The 15,475-nt window shown below is 39.9% G+C and overlaps 1 protein-coding gene across 2 annotated transcripts in view; it reads left to right on the forward strand.

Moving 5' to 3' along the window:
- Positions 1-3,190, forward strand: part of CUL4A (cullin 4A) — a 66,388-nt gene extending 63,198 nt beyond the window's left edge. For both annotated transcript variants that reach the window (XM_053659919.1, XM_037140716.2), the window contains exon 20: positions 1,606-3,190. In XM_053659919.1, coding sequence (XP_053515894.1) covers positions 1,606-1,701 — 96 coding nt within the window. In that variant the 3' untranslated portion in view covers positions 1,702-3,190. The remainder of the gene's footprint in view (positions 1-1,605) is intronic.
- The last annotated feature ends 12,285 nt before the right edge of the window (positions 3,191-15,475 follow it).

The following is a 15,475-nucleotide window of genomic DNA, read 5'->3' on the forward strand; positions in this document are numbered from 1 at the left end:
AAAGCTGTCTGAGTCTCACTACCTTCAGAGTAGCATTGCTTCTACATTATGTGATCATTTGCTTTAAAATAATCTACCTTTGTGTATATATTAAATGTAGAAAACCTGGCAAGTGATAATAGGAGGAACTTTATCTCAGATATTCTTTATCAGCATTATAGGAATGATAGATACCTAAAACTCCCACTTGCAGGGGAGTACTTACATTTTCAAGAAGGGAAAGGAGCGTAAGTACTACATAGAAATAGATACTTTTTTTCGCAGTAGTTGTTAACAGTTCAGGTTATATCACAGGATTTTAAGATCATACTAATAACTAAATTACTCAGCATTTTACAAGCTACACAACATTCTCTATCACAGTAATATGTCCTGTTAATGTTGAGTAAATGGCTACCCGAAAATCTTCAGAGTTTGTGTACTTCCAGAACTGAGATCTGTCCTAGCTGTATGCAGAGTACAGGATAAGGGGAGCGTTATGAAGAGCTCTTTAAAATGTATCTATCCCCCTAGAAAGTATGGGATTCTCACAACTCCTGGCCTTTCAGTGTCTGATCCTGCCTCACATAATTTTGAGGTGGACATGTCCTGACTGTCTTACCCAGTTTGATAAAAAAGCAGCTGACCCTCCCTTCTCACCAAGGGAGTCAGGTTGAGGTGGACCAATGAGCCTTGACACTGAAATGGCGGGTGGGAGTGCCATCCCGCCTCGGCAAATACTAGGTTCCTGTTCTCCCCAGAGGCAGCGTGTGCTCTGCAGTGCTCTGCCGACGTGGAGCACTGCTTCCGACACCACTTGTCCCTGTCATGAGCCAGGGAGAGTGTTGATTTCCCCCTTTGCAGATGAGAGATCCAGCCATTCAAAGACTTAGATAGCAAGGAAAGTGTGCCTACAGCCATAGCACCTAGTTCTCCTTGATAGGTAACTGGGTTTCAGCCACATATTGTAAAGTGTATGACCTATCACTAAACAGAAAGTTACGCTGTTTGGAAGGTAGAATATACAAGGAAAAGCTTGCTCATAATTCTCATAGTCATGCTTCCCAAGAGCACAGCCAAGGGCACTCTTCCTGAGCAGACATGTCATAGTGTGGACATTATCGTTTCAGTTATGTACTTAGAGCAAAGGAACATTCAGAATCTGTGATTATATTATATAAGTGTAGCCATTGGAGTAAATAAAATATGGTGCTCAGGGAGAAATGTCCTTAACCACAGATGAGAATGCACTGGGACACTGTCAGAGTGCCCTTTCAAACAAACAGAAATGTGCTTCCTGATAGGACATGCCATGCGTATGCACTTGTTAGTGGTCATAAGTAACGTGTTTACATTTCACAAGTTTCACAGTTCCCACAGGAAGCCCTGCGCTGGCTGTAAATTCACATGGAAGCACTTTGATCAAGAGAGTGTTAACATTGACATTGTCTTTGAAGTGGGGAGTTTTAGCCTGTTCATTGTATAATTAGTTTATAACTACAAATAAATATGTATATATGTGGAATATGTATACATAATTATAATCACAAACTTTGTGCATGATGTTATATTCCCGTTTATAAATGTAATGCCACTGTAATTGTGGGTTTTCTTTTTCTTTTTCAGCCTGGAGATTTGAAAAAGAGAATCGAATCTCTCATAGACAGAGACTATATGGAGAGAGACAAAGACAATCCAAATCAGTACCACTATGTGGCCTGATGTGTCGACCAGCTGTTTCTTTCAGTGACACACTGGAATGTATCTTCAGAGCATTGAAACACTTCTGTGCTGTTTTCAGGGCTTTCTGGGATTAAGCCAGCACAGATACTGTGGATTAGAAGGAAAGGAGATGGTTCTTGGATAACCTTTCACAAGGCTTAAGAATTTGCAGATGGCATATGTATCTTTTCACCCTCTTGTTCTTTTAAGTGTTTAAATCGTTTCCATTGCTCTGTGCAGAATGACATTAGACTTGGACAAGATTTTAGTTAAATGAGGTTCCTTTGCAAGATGTTCTTGTGGCAAAAAAAGAAACCCTGCAAGTTTGGTTTGTTTTCGTGTGTGATCATGAATGCACAATTTAAAAGACCCTCTATGCTGCATTCTTTAGCTACAGAGATTACTTAGGTGTTCCTGAGGATAAGCTCTTTTAGTCGATGAACACTTAGATTAAAAACAAGAACCCTTAACTGGTGAACATTAGGAAGAAAGTCAGTGTTAAAAACTGGCTTATTGATTATGCAAGCTAAATACTGGGATCTGTTAGTTTCATTTATTTTCAAAAAGTTTTAAACTTTGATGACTGATTTTTCTATAATGAGGTTTCTCAGTGAGATCTCTGATGTGCCAAGAGGACATCAGGCCTGATGTGTTTGATGTAGTGAACCCATCAGCGTCTTTATTTCCACTGAATTATTTGTGAATTTTCTGTTTAGAGGTTTGGGGGGATAGTTTGTGTTCACCATTCTAAGATTGAGTCTAGCAGTCCCTCTTTTTTTCATGTGGGTAACTGCTGTTTGATTTTTTTTTAATTGCAGTATTTGTATGATTGCTATAATAAAGTTTGGTTTTGTTTTTACAGTCATGTGCAGGGACGGTCGTTGTTCTCTCTGCTATAACCACTGTAAAAAGTTTTATAGGAGACTCAAAGTCTTTATTGTGAAGCAGAGGTTATTTTGTCAAAAGATTAAAAGGATTTCATTGGCACCTGGTTTCATGTTGTGTATGTGTAGATGAGGTTGAACTGCAGGTGATGTTAGTGTGCTAACTAGAACAAAGATACTTTTCTGATAACATTTAAAATACTTTATATTTTACATAACAGCATGTTTCATTTTGATTAAAAACTACCAAAGGATTTTTGATCATGGTATAAGTGTTTAAAGCAATATTTTCTGGAATATACCAAGTTTATATAAATTTGATTTTGTGCTAAATTCAAAGATTCTGCCTTCTTGAAACATGCATATTTAAAATATGACATGGATTTCCATATGAAAATCCTCTTCAAGTATCATTTCTATATTTGTATATTTTCCTTTGACTTCTATATGTGGTCTGTAAAAGACCAAATAGATTTCTACTTCTTATATTTTAAGTTCACTGTCTCTAGAGATTAATATTGTAATTTAATGTAGACTTACTCCAAATAAAATTAGTTTAATTGGCCTTAAAATTACATTAATAAAACTTTGTGGTATGCAAACGACATTCCTCTCTTTAACAACTTAAAATTCATTACTAGTACAACAGACAGAACCAGAGCGGTACAGACACCCATCACCCTCAGGTAAGGATCCTTTCCGGTCCTCTTTCTCAAACCACTAAGTGGAACAAAGCAGACTGGTTTGACATCAGAGCAATTAAGAGCAACATACTGCACCTCCTGTTTGTATTTGTTCCTGCCCATTCTATTCTCAGTATCATTTAACATTTTATTACAGTTAAAAGTTAATGTGGCAAAACAAATAGTGTAGAGGAAAGGACTGAAAAGGCACTAAGGTTGGTGGAGTCTCAGCTATATGGCACCAGCCTCCAGCTCTGTGGCTCTGTGGGGGGAGGGCTGAGCAAACAGGCAGTGTCCTCTGTCTGCCCCAGTGCCAGACACTCCCGCCCCTCCCAGCACGCCACTGGTGCCCTTCAAGCTGCCACCCGGGGGCTGGCGCTCAGGGACCAAGTCCAAGTGGGAGGACAGCACAGGCGACGTGCTGCAGGCTCCAGGTCCCTCCCATCCGAGCGACACCCTGGGGATGAGCAGTCCTTCCTCAGAGCAAGCAGAGGCTCTAGGGAAGCTGACGGACTGAGAAATGCCTCTTACTGCTCACACGCCAAGCTTGGCTTTGGGAGCCCACCTGCATCACTGCCACCTGAAACGACACCACTTTTACCTGAACTGAACTTGTCCCAAGTCCGAAACTGGCTTGATGACATACAGAACAGTCTACCTCAACTTCTATCTCTGACTCCTGTGCATGTGGGACGTCCACATATAAAAACATGTATTAAATTTGGTTATTTTTTGTTGCTTTAAAAAAAGGCACTTATATCAGAAAAAAGCTATAAAATTGGAAAGGAGATGAAATTTATTCACAGATAAGTGATTCCCAGAAAAATATAAGAGAAAAACAACAGAAAAGGTATGACTTAAAAAGAACTCACTAAGTTTTTAATGGAACACAAAATTAACAGAAAACTCAAAATATAATGGAAGGCCATTTTTTCAATAGCAACAAAAATAAAATACCTAGTAACAAAAATTTATCTGTTTTATATGAACAGCATATTAGGAATACTCCGAAGTCACTTCAAAACACTTGCATACATTTATGAAATGTATACATTTATCTATGCAGTATCTTAAGACATCAAATGTCCCTGACTTTAAAACACAAATAGACGAGATGATCCTAAAGTTAAAACAGAAAAGCAAATAGGCAAGAATAGTCAGATACCGTTTAAAAACATTTACCACGATATAACTGAAACCCTATGCTGCTGGCACATCGCCAAAATGGGAATACCTGGTTTAATGCCAGTTGCAACCCCTCCCAGGAATCTTAACCCAGTCACCAGGGATGACCTGGTGAGCACTAGTGCGGGAATCTGCTTGATTACCCTGTGACCTTGCCACAAATAGTGTGCTTTTGCTAGTTTAACTTTGTAACCCACTGCCTTCTACCTGTCAGTCTTTCATTTTGTACAGCTCCTCAGAGCTCCTTTCTGATGTGCACCCTGGCCAGCAGTATGTGTGTTGTGGCTGCAATGAACAAATACACGTGGACTACAAAAGTCCTGCAGACAAAGAGTGATAGCACAGCTGCTTTGTGAGAGAGAGAGCGCGCCCCAACCCCGCCCCCCCCCCCCGGCCCCGGACAGGCTTTTATTGCTTCTCTTTGCTTCTCTGGGTACATTACATGGAAGATGGTCCTCATTTACTAGGCACAGGTTCGCCGCAGGTGATTACCATTTACAGATAACAAAGAAAGTACACTCCATACTGGGGAGGTTTAGCACTGATCTTAGGAAGTTACAGTAAGCATTTGTGCCTCAATTCAGGGTGAGGGGCTTTTAGCAAAAGCAAACCTCAGCAATCTAGGTACAATGCAGGCCTGATTCCCCACAGGAAAACCTCTCTGTGGGCAGAGAGGGTTTGGTCCTGCGTGCCTGCTCTCTCCCCACTCATTTTCCATGTGGGTGCTGAGCTACATTTCCACGCCACGAGAAATGGCTCCCTACAACTTTCTATCTGATAGATGGAATGCGGCCAGATTTGTGAATCATTTAAAAGGCAATATTTAAAATTCACTCAAATTTTGTTTTTTAACAGTATAGAATAAGTATAATAATAGTGTTATGGTGTGTATATGTATGTGTATACATACCAATACACATGTACACATGAATAATAACAGGAAAGAAGAGATGAATAATAGCTGCCCCTGCAAAATGAGTTCTGGAAGGTTAGGAACAGGTGAGAGGGAAGCTTTCATTGTAGACCCTTCTGTACTTTTTGAATTTTGGTCAAAACAATAAGATTAATCAATCACAAATCATTAAGAAAAGGAAAATGGCTCCACCTGCCATTGTGCACAGCATCCTATCCCCACCATGAGAGGAAGCAACCAACCCAAAGCAACTGCACTCCCCCTCCCCTTCTCCCAGTCTAGTCAATTGTGTCATTTTTAGTTCTTTTATATTTACCTTTATTATATAAAGTAATGTTGGAACCTCTGTTTTCTTGATCCATAAATTTACTGTTTTTCAAGATTATGAAAATGAGGAAATAAGGGCCCATATTTTCCCCATGATTTCCCCCACTCTGACAGCTCATCAGATTTTGTTTATGCATTGAATAATTAAACCATGCATGTTTTAGCTAGAAGTTGAAAACACATAAATGGCATTTATGACATGATACTTCACCCCAGAGGCAAGGAGTGTGCCTAGCCCAGAGAGAGTGAAATGGGATGCGATACCAGCGCAACTGTTTGTCTTATCACTAAGATAAATGTTATTACGTGATTTGCATGAGTACAGTTTCTCACAGACATTTTCTTAGCACTCTGAAATTCTTTTCAATTTGAACCATATGCACAGCTGTGGTCTGGAATTGCCTTTGTTTCCATCCCTGTTTAGGTCCACCACTCAAGATACCCAGTCTCCCTTTTACTTATTTTCTTGACTTGTTTTTCTCAGGAGAGTGCTGGGAGACAAACTTTCCTTGCTTGTCTGGTTTACTTTGCATTTATGTTTAATAGTTTGGCTACTTACAGATTTTAAGTTCAAAATCATTTTACTCAGAACTTGGAAGGCATTGCTCCATAGTCGTCTAATTTACAGCCCTAACATCTGATGCCATTTTGTAACTAGCCTTTTTTTTTTTTCCCCACAAAACTTTTGAAACATATCTACATGTGAGCCTATTTTTATTTTTTCTGCCAGGACTTAGCGAACCTCCTTCCTCAGAAGACTTGTGATGTCCTTCTGTTCTGGGAAATGTTCCTCACTTACTTCCTACATCGTATCTTCCCCTCCAATTTTTTTTTTTCCTCTCACTTTCACTAAGAATTTTTGTTAAGGAAATACGCCAGATGATCTTACAATGCAACCCAACAGTCCCTGCCCACAGTGCACTGTTCCATTTGTTTCTGGTTAGTTTTCCTGGCAGGGGCCTCTGTATCAAGAGTAGCATTTGTTTTCTGATTACTCAATTTTAATAGAGTTTTTTAATGGCTGCAACATCTTGAAACTCTGAGGGCACTGATTCAGATTTTTAAAGTTCTTTGTACTTCCCTCATGTCTAGGGTAGGCGTGGTAAACTTTTTTTGTAAAGGCTTTGTGGGCCACATACAGTCACTGTTACATATTCTTTATGGGTAAAACTAATCAAGGAAGAAGGGAGTTTTAAGGAAGAAATAGTTCAGTGTAATGAGAACAGAAATATATCCAGTCTTTGTGGCAGCTAGGGGCATTACAGTCTTCAGTGTGGGGCAGAAGCAGGTCTCGTGGGGTGCAGTTTGTGGTAGCGTGGATCGGAGGCAGAGACAGAGGAAGGTTCTTTTGGAGGATGAAAGGAGCAAGTTTACAGACAGAAAGGGAAGGAAAGAATTTGAACATGGGGAAAAGGAGGAATAACAGATGGGTCAAGTTTCTACAAACATAGGATAGAGTGGATTCAAAGCCCGGGGGGGTGTGCATGTGCTTGTATATGTAATTTGCATGTGTGCATGTGTATGTGTGTTTATGTATTTGTGTGCATGTGAGTTCTTGCTAGGAGGTCATTATGTAAAGGTAGTTACAGATGTAGACAAATGTTAAGTAACAGGTAAAAAGCTAAGGATATTTTTTAAAGAGTTTCCATTATCTGTGATCTGGGAGTCAAAGTCAACTGCTGAGTAAATGGACACACTGTTTGTGGGTTTCTCAGTGACAGAACTAGGAAGTTTCAAGGTGCTGAGTCAGCAAAGAGAAAAGGTTATGGGCTGGAGCTCTGACATCAGATGACCCAGGGGTGGAAGCCTGCCTGGTTCTGTCATGATCTTGGTGCCCTTAAGAAAATTACTTAAATCCTCTAAACTTGGTTTTCTTATCTTTCAGAAGGAGACAGTAATGCTAGTTAGCTCATGAGGTGGTTCTTTTTTTTTTTTTTAATATTTATTTTTAGAGAGAGGGGAAGGGAAGGAGAAAGTGGGAGGGAAACATCAAGGTGTGGTTGCCTCTCACGTGTCCCCTACTGGGGACCTGGCCTGCAACCCAGGCATGTGCCCTGACTGGGAATCAAGCTGGCAACCCTTTGCTTCACAGGCCCGTGCTCAATCCACTGAGCTACACCAGTCAGGGCTTGTGAGGTTGTTCTTAATGCATACTAAGGTATTTTTAACATGTGCCACATGCCACAAAAGGTGAATGGCTCTATGAATGCATATTACCAATATATAGTGCAATTCTTGGTTAGGAAAAACAATTTTGGTATAAGTCTGAAATCTGTCCAAAGGAGGGCAAGAATGGAAAAGGGGAATAAAAATTAGCAATAAAATTATCTAAGACTCCAAATAAAAGGTAAAGATTTTCAGACTGGATAAAAAGTTAAGACCAAAGTAAACAACATCTATAATATAGGTATTTAATTATAAAAACAAACACAGATGGGTTAAAGTAAAAGGTGAAAAAAAGATCTACCATGAAAACTAATCATAAGCTGGAGTGGCAATACTAGTACCAAGTGGATTTCAGGACAAGGAGTACTTCCAGAGATAAAGAGGGTATTTCAAAAAGACAGAAGAAGCAGTTCATCAGATTTAACCCGACATGTGGAGCCTCTAGTTTCAGAGCTTCCAATACATGAACCTAAAAATGACACAGCTGAAGAGAGCAACAGGAGAAGCGGCAGAGTCCCTCACTGTGTTTGGAGATGTCAACGCTCTTCCTTCAGTATGTTACAGACAGAAAATTGGGAAGCACGTGGACATTACCAACCAATGTGCCCTTGATAACTAAAGAATACTAAACCCACCAAGAGCAAAACGTTCTTCCCAGTGCATGGGGACTCTGACCAGTGCAGGCAGACGGTGGCATGAAAGAAGTCTCAATATATTTAAAAGGACTGAGATGATAAAGAAACATACTTCAACTACAAGGACATTAAGTTGGAAATGTAACAGATCTTTCTGTTAACTGCTAAATAACTAAATGCTTGAAATTAAGCAATTCACTCCTAAATAAATAAGCTGATAATTCTAATGTAGGTAATAGAAGTAAAGAACACTTATTGTTAAAATAGTTTATGTATTTATTTTTAGACAGGGGAAGGGAGGGAGAAAGAAATGGAGAGAAGCATCAATCAATTGCCTCTCGTGCACACCCAACTCGGGAGCTGGCCCTCAATCCAGGCAGGTGCCCTGACTGGGAATCGAACCAGCGACCTCTCCGTTCATAGTCTGGCACTCAATCCACTGAGCCACACCAACCAGGGCATAAACAACAGACTTTTAAGTAAATAACCCATGAGTCAAAGAAAAAAATCACAAGGCAAATTAGAAAATATTTTGAATTCAACAAATAGGAAAATGCAACATACCACAAATTTGTGAGATTCAGCTAAACAAGTGCTTAGAAGAAAATTTATAGCTTTAGATGCTTACATTTAAAAAGATGAAGGTTAAGTACAATGACCTAAGTATCCACCTTAAAAAGCTAGAAAACTAAGAGCATTTTAAATCCAAAGTAAATAGATGGAAGAAAATAATGAAGGTAAAAGAAGAAATCAAAGAAATAGAATATGGACAAATAGAGGACTCGATGAAACCAAAGCTGTAGTGACAAGACAGACCAGCAGCCCCCTGGGTTTAGGGACAAGGTTAACTACAAAGACTCAAGGAAACCTCACGGAATGAAAAGGTTTTCTATCTTGACTGAGATGGTGGTTTCACGGGTGCATATGTTGGTCAAAACTCATGTTACTGTACATCCAAGATAGTGTTTATTATATATAAACTAGCCTTGATAAAACTGATTTGGCAAGGTAAAGGTTACAAGAAAAAAAAGAAAGAAAATGAACAGGGCACTTTTACCTGACTCCACCTGAAAACAACACTGGCTCCTTGATGGAGGCTTTTTGTCCATTGGAATCATGGTGATTGTGATCTTTCTTAACCTTTTTTCCTTGGTCCTAAACTTTTTTTTATGAATAACAATGGCCAAAGTAAGTGATGTTAATGCTACCATGTAACCATCTATATGCTACTATTATAACGCTGCCATTAATACCACCGTCTTAACGCAGGCCCTTGTCTGAAGAGGTTTTGCCCCACCCCAACTTCCCACTAGTCTGCTCAGCCGTAACAACGACGTTTTGATGCACCTGCCTCTTGCTGACTGCCGTGTGGAACTGACAGCACGGAACCACTGTGAAATCCATCTCATCCGAGTTCTAATCGTGGGTTACAAATGTTGATCTCACGTCCCACTCTGTGCCTTCTTCCACTAGGCTCTGTTTAACCACCGTTCATTTTTAAACAAGCAAAGACCCTAGTTACCATCACCTCAGAACCCAGGCTCCACAGACAGCAACCAGGAGAGTGTGTTCACTGGAAACATGAGCATAATTGAAATTACCAAGTTCCTCCTGCTGCAAAAGACTTGGAACTATTTATTTAATCTGCTCTCTAAGAAAGTAAAAGTTTTGGTTCTTTTTTGAGAGAGATCCGCTTTCATAACCTCCTAAAAGGAAGATGACTGTGGTTTAAGTATTTCAAAGAATTATCACAGATGTATACAAGATGTGTACAAAAGATGTTCTCAATGGCATTAAATAGCAAAAGTGTAAGAAATCTAAATATCCCAAAGAGGAGGGCTGATTTTTTTAATTATTGTATAATGGGAGTCTTTTTTTTTTTACTTCATTTTCTCATTTTTTTAAATTTAAATTGTTCAAGTACAGTTTTCTGCCGTTTACCCCATCCCAGCCTACCCCCCCAGTTCTCCCCACCCCCTTCCCATTTCTGCCCCCCCCCCCCGTTATTGTCCATGTGTCCTCCCTCCCCTCTCCCCTCTGGTCACTGTCAGCCTGTTCTCTATTTCAGTATCTTTGGTTATATTTTGCTTGCTTGTTTGTTTTGTTGTTTAGGTTCCTGTTAAAAGTGAGAGCATATAGTATTAGTCTTTCACCACCTGGCTTATTTCACTCAGCATAATGCTTTCCGATTACATCCATGCTGTCACAAAGGGTAGGAGCTCCTTTCTTTCAGCTGCATAGAATTCTTACTTCATTTTCAATTACAGTTGGCATACAATATTCTTAGTTTCAGGTGTACAACATAGTAATTAGACATTGAGATACCTTGTGACGTGATCATCCTGATTAAGTCTAGTACCCACCTGACACCATACATAGTTATTATAGGATTGTTGACTGTATTCCCTATGCTGTACTTTACATCCCCATGACAATTTTTTAACTCACAATTTGTACTTCTTAATTGTATCATGGGAGTCTTGCTTCTTTTTCCCACCTGTTGGCATATATTTACTTGAAAGCTTACTGTTTTCTATTTTTCTGATGTTATTAATACTATTCTTACACTTATCAGCCATGATTTACTTGCCTTTCGTATCATTACTGGGCCAGTTGCAGGGACAAGCAAGAATAGTTAGAAAAACACTTAAAAGAGAAAAGTGAGGGAGCTATCCCTGCAGACAAAACATCTATAACTTTAAAAGTATAGCACTGGAACTCAGTAAAAAGTTATAAAATAAAGTATGTCTCAAATTTCATACAGGATAAGGGTGGAATCTCAAATCAGTGGGCAAAAGGTGAGGTTTTTAGCAAATAGTATTAGGATAATCAGAGTCCTGCATGGAAAAACTGCAATCCATTCCTTGCAGTACTTGGAATAACAAATCACGAATACTATCAATGTCAAGAATGAAATTATAAATGTACTGGCAGAGAATACATTTTTACTTTAAAAAATGTACTTTTTATAACCTCAGACTAGGAAGAACTGTCCTACCTTTGACTCAAAAACCAGAAGCCATCAGGGCAGAGTGATAAATCATGTTAAAAAAAAAAACTTGCAAAACAATAACACACCCAAGCAAAGTAAAATTTCAGATGATAAACTATTTTTAAAATGGCACACTGACTTTAAAAATGTAACCTATTTCACAAGTATCTCTATAATCCAACAGAAAATTGAGCACAAGACGCAGGTTATTTGTTGAAAAAGTAAGGCAAGTAGCCCTTAAACACATGAAAAGAAGTTCACCCTCACTCATAAGGAAAATGAAAATCAGAACTCCGAGGTACAAGGTCCTACCTATCAGACTGTCCACAGTCTAAACATGCGACGACACTCTGGCCGAGGGGAAACAAGGACTCTGATTGATAACATGCACTGTTGGCTGGAAATGCAACTGGCAACAGCCCACGCAGAGAGAAATATCACCAAGTTCCAGATACCTGATGAGCTGCCCCGGCAAAGACAGTACAGTTTTCACTTCGAAATGGTAGTAACCACAAAGAATTTCAAACATATAAACTACATAAAAATCCATGGTAATACATTTTTAAATGTATTTTTTAAATGTTATGGCTCACTTTTTAAAATTTAATTTTTTTAAACATTTTATTTCTTTTGTTTTACTTTTAGAGAAAGGGGAAGGGAAGGAGAAAAGAGGGAGAGAAACATCAATGTGTAGTTGCCTCTCATGCTCCCACTGGGGACCTGGCCTGCAAACCAGGCATGAGCCCTGACTGGGAATCGAACCGTGATTCTTTCGTTTGCAGACCTGCACTCAATCCACTGAGCTACACCAGCCAGGGCTAAACTTTATTTTTTACAGCAGTTTTAAAAAGAACTCACAGAAAACTGAGAGGTAAGTACAGAGTTCTGTATGCCGCCTGCCCCCACCCCACACATAGCCAACTCCACTACCAGCTTCTCCCACAGGAGTGGGACAATTGTTGATGAACCTGCATGAACACATCATCACTCAGAGTCCACAGTTTACATCAGGGTTCACTCTATGTGATGTGGTTCACTTTTGGAAGTTGCTTGGGTACCATCAAATCATTATTCTAAAAACAGATAAATAAAAGAATCACAATCAGGCACTTAACCTGCCTTTATCTTGCCTTTGTAATGGATGGGGCCAGCTGACATCTCTAAAGTGGGCCAACCAGATAATAAACGCCCCCTGATGCAATGCAGTCAGAAATACACAGCAGGGCCTAGAAGGCACCTATAAATAACCCAAGGATCTTGTTGAAATACAGGTTCTGATTCAGTGGGGCCAGGGACTGAACTGCTAACAAGCCCCAAGGAAGAGCCGAGCGGAAACTGCAGTCCCACACCTCACGCTAAGTGGTGAGAGTCCAGCAGTACCGATGGAGCATGCTACCTCAGGGAAATGAGCCTGATCTAAGCCTCTAGACCACCCACCAGTTTACTGGAGTAAAGAAAAAGATGACCATCCAGGGAATCCATCAGCTCAGTCCGAAATGTGGGGTATCCTATTGCACAAGTGACCCAGTTTCCCCAACAAATAAGTGGCTATGCAAAAGGTGGGAGGGGACTTAGAAATATTATCAACAGCAGTACATATTATCAATGTACAGACCTTGCTGGATCTGATTTGAGGCAACTGACTATAAAAAGATGTTTTTGACACCAGTGAAGAAATGTGAACATAAGACTCGAAACTAGCTACTAAAGAATTTCTACGCTTTTATATTATATGACATAATGGCATTGTTGTTATGTAAAATGAGTACATGAAAAAATATGATGTCTGGGGTTTGTTTTATAATATTCAAGCAAAACAAGAGAGGAGGCAACAATAAGTCATAATAATCAACAGGGTTAATGTTATTATTCCACTTTATTTGCAATTTTCTTTTAAAAGGTTTTTTACAAAACAAACAAAAATTACCGCTCTATTCAAAATTATTATTTTTGTTCATCAATTCTCAAGAAAAATCATAACTCAGAGCAAAATGGAAGAAAAACAGGCACAGACTACTTACTAGGCTACTCATCTCAGTTTTACCTCCTGTCAACCATTACTTTATCTGGTGAGATACTGAGCTTATATACAAATCACCACACCCTCATAGTGGCACAAGTCTTCAGCTTTGGAGCTTAATAGTTATCTCAGATACAAAAAAGTCCCTTGCTTTTAAATTGTAAACTTGTTACCAAAGCAATGTCTAAGTTTTACTACTCAACTCTCAGTAACTCTGAAAGAAATCTCTCTATTGCTTACTGCCCGCCTTGCTTAATGGGAGAAAAAAGTCTCCCCTCCCTGAAAGAATCCAGAAGATACAGAGTCATTCCTTGTGTTTGGTTTTCCATGTTTTCTGTTCAGTCAGCAATAGATCAGACTCGGCCCATATCAAGGATTCAACAACCACCACAAACCATAAACAATACAAATCCACCATATTACTTTATCATACTCTATAAAAATGTTGTATCGCAGAATGTTTGCTTTTATTTTGTCTTTCATCTTCCATTGGTATTCCCTGTTCTACTGCCGACACAAACCACTTTGTCTTTAATGAGGTTGTGCGAGTAAAAGGAGATGACTATAAAGCCCGCACTGGGCAGGGAGTCTAACTGGTACACAACAGAAACGGGCACTGACTGATCCAAGCAGAATGAAGGGCTGAGCGGCTCTCAGAACTTCCAAAAAAGGATGCAGAACAGTGTCAGGGAAACAGCAGGTACAGGGGAGCAGCGAGCACCAGGCAAAAACACACTACAAACACAAACTGCAGACGACCGGGGAGTTCTCCCTCCACCACTGCCTCCAGAAATTCCACTTTGCTAAGGCTGCAGCTGCTGTCCCCATCAAACACCAGATCCTCGAGGGCATACGAGTAGCTTTCCTTTGCAATCACTAGCTCCTGATGCAGTGTGACGGGCTGAACCCTGGCCAAGTTCAGAACTTAGCTGCTAGGAAGCCTGGGAAAGTGATCATCTGGGGGTTTTTGTTTTTTTCCAGTTTCTATCAGGGGCTCTGTCTACCACCCATATTCACAAAAAGGAGGAATACTCCCAACACAGAAAGAAGCTTCAGGAAGAAAAGACAACTAAAAGACCTTTATGTTTCTATATTCAAGGCTATTTGGTAGTTTGTCATAAGAATGTTCAGGAGAAAATGGAAATATTTTACAATTTCTCCAGTTACGTCTGAACTTAACACTCTACTTCATAGAACTACCCAGGCTCATATAACATTTTCACATAGTGTACCAATACCATATGCTGACAAGTCATTGTCTATAAACTACTTAACAGTGAAAGTATAAACAGACCCTGGATTCAGTATTTTCTCTTTTCTATGGTGTTCCTCAATTGGATAGCACTTCACCTAAGCGGAATTCTTGCTGTTTAGACTCTTGCCCCATCTGGTACAGCAAACAAAAAACCCCCAAAAGTCCTTGAAACTTAAACCAGATCACCAAATCTACTCTTAGCAAAAGCAAATATCTGCCCCAACAACAGAACAAAACCCAACAAGTCTTGGTTCTCTCTGAGCCCATTTGCTCCCACTTTACTTGTAGCGCTATTCAACTTCGTGACTTCTTCCAGCTGATAATATGTCAAAAGCTGGAAAGGAAGGTAAACTGGGTAGGAAGAAATGACAACAGGAAGAAGACAAAAATCTACAAAAGGCAAATAAATGTAAGAACTAAGAAAAAAGTGACAATATTCAATACAGTGACAGCAGTAATCAACAAGGCTGAATGAAGTGGCTCAACGCACGTTTCTGGAGGAAGAGGGATTTCAAGTCTCAAGAAAGCCGGCAGGGCAGGGTCAGGAAGGAGGGAAGGAGGGAGGGGGGGCCTCTCTCCAAAGGGTGGCAGCTGACGCAGCAAAGGGTGATTTGGGGCCAGAGCGCCAGCCAGCAGTAGGAAAAAACTCAGAGCGACTCGAGGCAAACCATGGAAAGTGACTTTACTCTCAGGCAATACGGAGTGAAGAGAGAG

The sequence above is a fragment of the Artibeus jamaicensis genome, unplaced genomic scaffold (assembly GCF_021234435.1).
Source record: "Artibeus jamaicensis isolate MK-2021 breed Jamaican fruit bat unplaced genomic scaffold, CSHL_Jam_final scaffold_833, whole genome shotgun sequence".
NCBI lineage: Eukaryota > Metazoa > Chordata > Mammalia > Chiroptera > Phyllostomidae > Artibeus > Artibeus jamaicensis.